Source organism: Amyelois transitella, chromosome 18 (genome assembly GCF_032362555.1).
Source record: "Amyelois transitella isolate CPQ chromosome 18, ilAmyTran1.1, whole genome shotgun sequence".
NCBI lineage: Eukaryota > Metazoa > Arthropoda > Insecta > Lepidoptera > Pyralidae > Amyelois > Amyelois transitella.
The window spans coordinates 3,042,857-3,052,724 of NC_083521.1; the positions used below are offsets into that span (position 1 = coordinate 3,042,857).

The 9,868-nt window shown below is 38.3% G+C and overlaps 2 protein-coding genes across 2 annotated transcripts; both read right to left on the reverse strand.

Annotated features, from left to right (window-relative positions):
- Positions 1 to 60: 60 nt before the first annotated feature.
- On the reverse strand, positions 61 to 6,743 carry LOC106141066 (DDB1- and CUL4-associated factor 10). Its single transcript, XM_060949283.1, has 12 exons — positions 6,314 to 6,743; positions 6,028 to 6,141; positions 4,696 to 5,065; positions 4,394 to 4,543; positions 4,091 to 4,150; positions 3,753 to 3,895; positions 3,472 to 3,628; positions 2,810 to 2,889; positions 2,186 to 2,350; positions 1,490 to 1,634; positions 771 to 902; positions 61 to 242 (listed from the first exon to the last, which is right to left on the reverse strand). The coding sequence occupies exons 1-12, from the start codon at positions 6,544 to 6,546 to the stop codon at positions 99 to 101; spliced, it is 1,893 nt and encodes a 630-aa protein (XP_060805266.1). The 5' UTR covers positions 6,547 to 6,743; the 3' UTR covers positions 61 to 98.
- Positions 6,744 to 7,246: 503 nt separating this feature from the next.
- LOC106136267 (mRNA export factor Gle1) lies at positions 7,247 to 9,496 on the reverse strand. The gene has a single exon (XM_060949312.1). It carries the CDS (start codon positions 9,333 to 9,335, stop codon positions 7,383 to 7,385), a length of 1,953 nt encoding a protein of 650 aa, XP_060805295.1. The 5' UTR covers positions 9,336 to 9,496; the 3' UTR covers positions 7,247 to 7,382.
- Between the last annotated feature and the right edge of the window lie 372 nt (positions 9,497 to 9,868).

Below are 9,868 nucleotides of genomic sequence, written 5' to 3' on the forward strand. Positions count from 1 at the left end.
CCAGGAAGAAGATGACCACAAATTTACTAGATTCGTATAATAAAAATAAAAACACTACAAGTTATTTACATGACCAATATATATATATATTTAAGTAACTAGTACATAGATTCCCCGCTGTAAGGCTCATACCAGACAATCTTCCCCTCGAGGCATCCAGTCACTAACATGTGATACCGCGGGTTGAACTTGGAGCTCACCACCAGGTCTTGATGGATACCTAGGCTCTGCCCCACGTCTACCTGTAGAGGAAATAAGACAATATCTTTACATACATTCACCAAGTTTGATTTAGTTTTTTTTTAATATTTTATTCGTGAGCGTGAGAGAGATTACACAAAATACGTCTCACCTCACAACCAACACAACACAACCCCCCAATAATATGTTTCTTTTCCTAACAAAAACTTAAAACACCGTCGCATTTAAGTTCACTGTGGCCGCTAACGCAACTGCTGGTTCGTAACCAGTTAATAAGCAAAAACTGTTTTGTTTGCTTTCATAACTTATTTCATGGGATCACTAGGAGACTTATTCCGTAATCGGGAGGTCATCCCTTCGGCGACATGTGTGATGGTATGCTGCGTTAATAACACAAAAGTTTGAAAGACCAAAGCCCTTAAAGCGGATTTTCACGGATTGGAACATAAATCAACCTCCGACTCAACTTCATCGCAGCCCCGCTTCCCCAGGCATAACACCCAGCCTGACGGAAGATCTGAACCCGAATCACCGCTCCTGCTACACTTAAATCTCTAAAAGTGACATACCATGGGCACAGGCCCCTTGAACGCCTGCACGCAGTGTGACAGTTCGCTGCAGTCTTCATTGAGCGCTAACAGTCTCATGCCGCGCCCGAACGGCGAACACACCAACCGGCCGTCCGCCGAGTAGCACAGTTCCTGTTCACACAACATATATTATCGATCAAATCAGTAACAGTGCCGTGTGGCACCAATACAAAAAAGAATAGGACCACTCCATCTCTTTCCCATGGATGTCGTAAAAAGCGACTAAGGGATAGGCTTACAAACTTGGGATCTTTTTTTAGGCGATGGGCTAGCAACCTGTCACTATTTGAATCTCAATTCTATCATTAAGCTAAATAGCTGAACGTGGCCATTCAGTCTTTTTAAGACTGTTGGCTCTGTTTACCCCAAGGGATATAGACGTGACCATATGTATGTATGTAAATCAGTGACGTCTTGGTGAAAGATTGGGTCAAGAGTACCTACCAAAAACCGGCGAGCTTGCATGAAGAGTTATGTATGTGGATGTAGCGATAGAAGAGAGAGCAGAGATCCTGTGTCAAAAGTTTAGTCTCAGCCTATTCTTCTGAGAAAAAGCCGTGGTTTTGTTTATGTTTGTATTATTAAGTTTTATAAAGAAAGTTACTGAAATTTATAATAGCCGTATAGCTGTGAAAATGGAACAGACAGACTTTCGCATTTATAATATAAGTTAGGGATACACATGAATAGGTAGATACCTTGATAAACCCTTTCCCCTCGTTAGTTTCTTCAATAAAGTATAGCAGACGTTCCCTGTTCTGCCTGATGGAGTATTTGGGGTCGATGTCGTCTTCGCTAGGACTCGACCTGTCCCGGGACTGGCTCGAAGTTGATGGTGAGGGGCTGAAACGATAGGTACTAATACTGAATAGATAGATACAACCAAAAAAATTTACACTAAGTTTTCTTCCCTCAATCTAGTGACCTAATCAATGGCAAACTGACTCTTGTTGATTTTGACGTAATTTAGGTACTAATTGCACAGGCACTTGCATGAGCGTCTAAGGAACTACTTGTGAAAAATTATTCCAGTATCTATTTCACAGCGAATTTTACAACACACCTGGTACCTGGTAATCTTTCAGGTACCTAGATAAGGATAAGTCCGCCGTAATTTTATTTGTCATACTATAAATTTGTTATGTACCATAAAGTATTTACAAACAAACACACATAATCGCATTATTTATGTGACAAAATAAACAGTAAAATGCGCGCTGTTCTTCATGATTACAAATCACTATCATTTCCAGTATCCAGAACGTTAGTTTGAATTGAATTTATAACATATAAGTATTAGTCATGTCAATGCCCCAATCTATTTTTATAAGTTCAATAAATGCACATAAACGTCTTATAACTAAACACATTAAAATGTACAATCTTCTAGCTACCTGTCATCAGAAGCGCTGGCGGCGCCCCTGGCGGCCCGCGGCAGCAGCCTGACGGCGGCCGAGCGGAGCGCGCGCGGCCTGAGCGCGGCCGCGGCGGCGGCGGGCGGCGCTATGCCCGTGTTGATGCCCATTATACGCTGCATGTTGAAGTTGCGGCCTACGCCTCTGTTGCACAAACATCATTGACACTTGTACATATTAGACGCGAATAACATCGAGGTTCTATCTATAGACTCGCAATCCGGCTGAAAAAGTATCAGAAACAAGCATACGTCTGTCCGTTCGAAAATGAATCTTATTACGTTGGAGTAAGGCACACAATCCTCAAATGTAAATTAACTATAGAGTCTCATATTTTAGGATTAACGAATTTCATTGCATTACATTAAAATCTATTTTTTTAATGGTAATCTGTAAAATGACATAAGTATAAGTGATGACGTCTTTTTTTGTAAACGCTTTTATTTAAACTAGTACATATAGATGATCGAAAGATAATACCATGGGTATGCTTACCTAAAAAACTTGTTTACGTGTATATAATAAATTTGCTACTCTGATAAATCATTCAGATTTCTTTCCAATAATAAAACTTTTTTGGATACATTAAAAAAATTGACGTACCTGCTATATAACTCCTGGAGAACTCTGTGCTGTTTGATCGTTATAGACGCCTCCCAAACGTCGTTTTGTATACTCGATAACTAAAACAAATTAGATTTAAATAACAATTTTATATTTTATAAAGACATTTCTACTATGAATTTACTTCTCGCTTCAGAGTTATTTTTAAAATTGTTCAGATTTAAAAATAAAAATAAACTTGACGAGATGTATCTGTATGCAGATATCATAGAAGCCCTAACTAACCTGGTCCTAATGCTTAGGTACTAATCGATAAGAGATCGAAACAAGGGCGTGATATAAAAGTTGGTATTACGACAGGGTAATGTATTGCGACTTCGCTGCTATTGGCTGACCGCGTCGTATTCTTCACTGTGATTGGCTCTTGGCGTGTGACATTCGAGATATCATCACAAAGTCATGCTAAAGGAGATCTTAAAAGGAGGAAATATATTCCCTATTTGAATTTAAAAAAAAATATGGCTTCCGGATTTTATGTAGGTAGGTACTTCAAATAGGAATAAACTAGATAGATACTCTTAATACTCGTAATAATAAATAAACTACCGCGTAAGGGACGTGATTATATGTATGTATTAAATAATAGTGGGATCATTCGTGACGTGAGGAAGGTTATTCTAACAGATCAAAGAAGTACTTACTCCTTGGAGCCGCGGATTCGCAGGCATTTCAACTTCGGCGGGCGCTAAACTCGGTCCGGCCTCGGGATCCTCGATGGAAAGAGGTGGAGGATTAGAAGGCCGTTCTTCTTCTCTATTCCTCTCTCTTTCCCTCTCCGCTGGGGGCACATCTGTTGATCTGTAGGGTAGGTACAATGTTTTTAAATACATGCGACTTTTGCCAATAAGATAATAACTTAAGTGGTAAAAGACTGCTGTCTCTGTGTACCCTGTAAGGGTAATATGTATGGATGTGTACTCACGGCGCGGCGTGCGGCCTGCGCATGCGCGGGCGCAGGCGGCGCGGCGGGCGGCGCGCGCTCCAGGCGGGCCGCGCGCTCGGGCCGCAGTCCCGCACAGACTTGCTGCTGGCCTCCATGGGCTGGATGTCGTGGATGCACGACCACTGGGAGAATGGACACATGTTAATTGTGTATTTTTGATAAAAATGGACCCGACCGTGATGTACGATGTTGATAAATGGACGCAGCAAAAGGACAATTCGTATGCTTTATGTTAACGTCATAAAAATTTAATTTCCGAATCCTCTACATTCTTATCATGAACATAATTTTTTTTATCCAAATTTGTAAGAACTCACCTCAGACCTATCATCGTGACTAATATTTCTACTTAAAGCACTCCAACCCAAAGGATGTATCTGAAACAAACAGAAAATAAAATAAATTATGCAATAAATTAAGAAGAGTCGAATCTCGGAAGGGCTACTCTTACTTTTGCATCCTTCCAATAGCACACCATATTTTAACTTTCTGTAGGTCCTCTTTAGTGTCCCTTTATTTCGGTACGGGATTGTTGCTAAATTTCCACAATTATTTTATTCCTGAATGATAACTCTATCTCTTTACCAAATTTCATTTCATCATCAATATGGATTACTCACCTGTAGTGAACTGACGACCTTCGCGTCATTGGGGAAGTCGGAGACAAACTCCACCCGGTTCTCTTCCCGCGTCTCCTCGAAAAGCCGGTCGTACGCCGCCGCGATGGGGATCAACTGATGGCTCGACTGCATCAGCCGGTATAGGTTGGGCTGGTGACAGTTGCATAGTTGAAAGTTAGTTGTGTTTTAATCTATCTTCAAGTATGTTAACAATATCTACATGAGCTTTATATGCTGTGAAAAGGACTAAAAAATATGCTTGGGTCTGGTCTAGCTTTTGCATTGCGGAGAATAAATCTCACCTTAAATCCATGTAAGTCCTTCGCCAATGTTGACAAGTTCAGATTGTGCACTATGACCAAGAGCCCTCCTGTTGTGCACATGACCATCTGCCTCGCATCCGGTGACAATCGGCATCTCATCAAACCAGGTGCATGAAAAACTCTTTGGTATACCAAATTGCATTCAGTATAAGAATTTATATCCCATGTGTAAATACTCCCGTTTAATTCAGAAGTAACAAGGAGTTTGTCTTTGAAAGAGAACTCTATGTTTTTGACCCATGAAGAATGGCCAAGGAGAGATCTTATCTTCTTATTCATGTTTCTGACATCCCACAGAGCTATTGTCGTGTCGTCTGAGCATGTTGCGAACATTCGTCCATCTAAAAATCTATTCAGTAAAAATGGATTTTAAATGAGAAAAATATAAAAGTCACAGCAAATGAAATTAAAAGCCTATCTAGATGGTATCTATAAATAAAAATTTATTGACAAAAAGCAGACTCTTGGCCCTTGAAGTGAAATTGCTGATAGTATAGCTGGAAACATGCAGAGATGAGAAAGAAAATCATTCTCTAGAAAGAACCTGGGGTCTTGCTACCACCATAATCCAGAATAGGAAGATCCAGTTTTAACTATACTTTCATCTGACCCTGTAACCCTGATAATGGGGAATAACTGAAAAAAAATTCTATAGTAATAAGTATTGCCATTGTACTACGTTTCTCCTTACACTAAGTTCCAGTTGTTATTTTCCTTGATGTACATAAATATATAAATAATGAAATAATAACATTAGAGCCAGCTTTGCCCAGACTACCATAAAAATATTATCAGAACTTAGCTGATGCTTTGCAGCATCTCAAAAGTAAATCAAAAGATTATTGCAAGTGTACAATTTATGTTTACATGCCCATACATGCTTGCAATTTTTGTTTTTATGTTCCCCTATCAATCAGGCCCAAATAACAGTGGTGGGGTAGTGGAAAAATTATGACTTGAAATATTTATTAATTTATGATTTATTTATTTTATTACTATGTACTATTTCTTGAAACTGTAAATTTCTGTGTAATTAAGATATTACAAACAAACAAATGTATTTGTTCCCTGCACTGTGCCCTATTAGCTTTAATTTTAAGTAATTATTGTCTAAGTTTGCTGTTTTCATATGGCTTTAGATACATGATTTCTATATCACATGAGAAAGGGCCTAGTGCCTAATATACTGGCTATTATTTTTTATTAAAAACCCATATTAAGTCTTGGCCTACTACTCCAGGAATGAGGCATGTGCATATGCTTTTTTTATATTTGTAATCAATGTTTCTACACAATGCTTAGGTCACTTACTTCACACAATTGACACAATCTGTGTGAGCTCCAGTCACTGTGTGGATCCGTTTGTGTGTGAGTGGGTCAAATATTTGTATTGATTTCTTTTCACAGGCAGCTACTAAGAGAGTCCTGAAAAAAGGATATAATTTTCAAATCAAGAATTCATTTAGTGATTATCTCATCAGTAACATCAACAACAACATCTAAGGTGTCACTAAAGGAGTTTGTACTAAATACCTGTGTCATATAAAAGTAATAATACGAAATGAATGTTCTATACAATAGGCGATAAAATATTTACCCTTCAGGGGAGAATTCAAGATTAAAGACTCCACCAGTTGGCAGCACATTGGCCTGGTCACAGTCCCAAGATGCCATGGGCTTCATACCACAATACAAACTCCTGGCCATAGCATCTCCAGCCCCTATGGGGACCCCGTACCCCATCTCCCTATCTCTCAACCAGTACGGACTAAAAGCTGAGTATCTCGACATATAACTTGAATTAGCTGGGTTAGCCATTGTAGAATACATATCTTGGATCGGAATATCAGTTAAATAGTCAATTCACTTGAGCAAAATGGTGTTTAAGTACACAACATATCAATAATACTAAATGCAAAAGATTTTTATATATTTATGACTACATAATATAGAACATTGATAATTGATTTTATGATTTAAAGCTATTTTTTTCCAATCCAAATCCTCGACGATTGACGTTTATTGACAAATGTGTAGTGACAACTTCATGACACCCGTGCGATAGTGTTGCTATCTTTTGTACCCTATGTTTTTTATCAGTGGGGTAAAAATTAATGGTGAACGGTAAAGTAGGTAGATAATGGTGGTAGTTTGTAGTACAACCAAAAGATCCTCATTGGTTCCAACGCCGCAGATTCTCTTGCGTCCTCAGAGTCAGGACTAGACGACCCTGGCTGGAATGATGAAGAAATGAACTTGTATAGAGAAATTCCCGGCATTTCACAATATGACTTTCGCATGGATGTCGCAAAAGGTGACTAAGAGAGTAGGCACATAAATCTAGTGCAGCTTTTAACATGATCTATTCTAGGTAAGGTTCAGTCAGAAGATGGTCAAGAGGGGAGTCGCTTGTTGTAAAACCGGAATTTTTTCAAGTCAGGTTCGGCGCACCCTGGGCTTTTCTCAAGAGAAGTGACGATGTTACCAGGATTACACTAGGAATAAGAGATGATGATGTATAACAAAAAAATATTACAAACAAAATTTATTGCTTACAATTGATCTTTAGAAAGGTGGAGTTGCAAAATTACATTTAATGCAATAGTTGGTATAACTTTTATACATTTAAATCATTAGACCTCATAAAATAATTTCTCTACAAAATATTACCAAGTATTGGGTTGTAACAAACCACTTGGTGGAGCAATTTGACCAGTTTTTAAAACATTCTGAAGGAAAACTTCTAATCTAGTTTTTGGACCACCTTCATCAAGGTTCTTTAATATGGCTAAGTAATCTGTAGCTATCAGTTTTATTATTTTAGTGAATTGTTTTCCATAATGTTTAAAAAACTCATGGCCACACACAGAGAAAAAGTCATGGAGTAAGGTTGCACTGATGTCAGGCTCAGGTCTTAAGTTTATGAATGATGCAAGCCATCTCCAGCCATAGCTCAGACTATGGGGATTTGGGGCATTTATAAATCTAGGGGTTTTCGCAATCCAAATGGCACAATAGAGACGGAATATGCCAGACATTCTTTTTAAAAATTTGTCTTGCTTCTCCACAGCTCCCTCGTCATTGTAGATGTAACCCCTTGATAAATAGAATTCCTTGTCAGTTTGTCCTTCTTTCTGCGGTAAGAACATGGGTACCGAGTATGGACATTGCCTATGAAAGTTTGCTTCCAACAGTTTAGTCAAAATAGGGAACTGAGAACAAAGTGCTACAGTGACTGCTGCTAGTGGAAATGCTGCTTCAGGGTTGCTGGAGACGAGCAGGTCTCCTTGCCGGACTATCTTCTTGGCCAGCAGAGCTGTGCAATATGCCAATCCCTGCGGGTGCTGTGTGGCCTGTATGTAAGTATCCAGTACTTGGACCTGCTCGCCTTTCAGTAATTTGGACAGCTTATCATACTTGTCTTTCATGTGCATCCCGCTTACAGAAGACAAGGCATTCACTGGGGTGTTTACAGCCTTTTGGCAATCAAATCTAAATTTCTTTAAGTTTACATTCTCTAATAGCTCCTTGTATTGTGATTCATAATTATCCAGAAAAGTTTTTAGTTCTTCATAATTAGAGTAATTTTTAGCAGAATGGAACATGGGTTTAGTTTTCTTTGCTTGCTCGGTAGCTTGAGCAGCCACTTCTGCTCTCTGTGCTATTTCTGCCTCTTTCTTAGCCTTGGCTTCCTGTAACTTCTTTTCTTCCAACTCCTTTTTTTTTCTTGATTCAGCTTCTGCTTCCCTCTTTAACCTAGCCGTAACTGCATGTATGTCTTCTATTAGTTTCTTACGAACATCATCAATACTCAAAGCAAGCATCTTAGCCTGATGCACTTCTTTGTCAGTAAGAGTTGTAGTCTTACATAACTCCATCATGACATTGATACTTCCTATGACTCTGTTGATAGATTCTTGGTACTTCTCACAAAGTCTCTTACCTAATGGTTCAGTTTGTATGATATCAGTTATATCTTTATAACTTTTGCATATTTTAGCATGACTGTCAGTGATGGCTGTAATCCGGGCCGTAGCTTTATTCTGCTCTTCTAAAAATTTGTTTAAGTTGTCAATTGTTTGTTTATTGATTAACTGTGTCTTTTGTTCATCTAATTTGGCTTTCTCCAGAAGAGATTCATTGTCATTGTCCTTCTGCTGCTGTAACAGGAGCAATTTACGATTTTTACGCTCAAGTGCCCTTCGCTGGCATTCTTCACTTTGCGCTTTCCAGTAATTACTCAACATTTCTGTTCTTTTAGCTATCATCTTCTCTATTAATTCTCTAAATGATTCTTCCGAACACTCTTGTAGTTTGGTCTCATACTCTTTCATGATGAGCGTGTACCGGAGGTCTTCCCGTATCCTATCCTCCAACAAATTCTCCTCCTCTTTAATTTTCGATGGGTTAACTGGCGACCGCTCTATAATTTGTTCCTGTGTCTTGGCAGGACTGTTTGGTCCAATTGTTACTTCTTTAACATAAGGACTTATTTCAGCTGCTTTTGTTAGAGCTGATATTCGCAGTTTACCAAAGTCTGAAAGTTGATCTGATATACTTATATCTGCCTTTTTGTTGTAGTTACTGCTTGAATCATCAAATGAAGAATAAATGTCCATTTTTGATAATGTCAACAACCTGCGTCTTTATCTTTAAACTTTAGTTTACGTCACTGGTCAAGACAAGCTTATTTATATGCTTAATTTTTGTTATAAATGAAAATACGTTTATATTCTAAAACTTCAAAACAAGATACGAGTGCGAGCATGAGCAAACAAACATAAATGTAGCGATTGACAGGAATTGACAGAATAGACATAAATGATGTGACATTGACAGAAACTGTTTTGAAAAACTGACAGATCAAGTTTTACATACAAGCACAGAAACCTTGACAGAAGACCTAAGGGAAAAATTTATCGTCCGTAGGTCTTCTGTCAAGGTTCGCTAAATCAAACATATTTTATTTGTAAGGTATTTAATGACTCACACAATATATAGAGAATCACACATAGACCATTTTATAAGAGGTTCTTACACAATAACAAATTCGAGATAAATAACGAATATCTTAGATTATATTCAATAAAACTTCGTCGTGGCAGGCGATCGTTTTCGAGATATTTTTGTTTATCATAAATTATTCTTGACT

What these genes read in the sequence shown, in the direction of transcription:
- LOC106136267 (XM_060949312.1), bottom strand. Translation starts at nt 9,335, where the DNA reads ATGGACATTTATTCTTCATTTGATGATTCAAGCAGTAACTACAACAAA.
- LOC106141066 (XM_060949283.1), bottom strand. Translation starts at nt 6,546, where the DNA reads ATGTATTCTACAATGGCTAACCCAGCTAATTCAAGTTATATGTCGAGA. An exon ending in CGCAGGCCGCACGCCGCGCC is followed by an intron (nt 3,629 to 3,752) that starts GTGAGTACACAT and finishes CCTACCCTACAG; the next exon opens with ATCAACAGATGTGCCCCCAG. An exon ending in AGGGGAAAGGGTTTATCAAG is followed by an intron (nt 903 to 1,489) that starts GTATCTACCTAT and finishes TTGTGTGAACAG; the next exon opens with GAACTGTGCTACTCGGCGGA.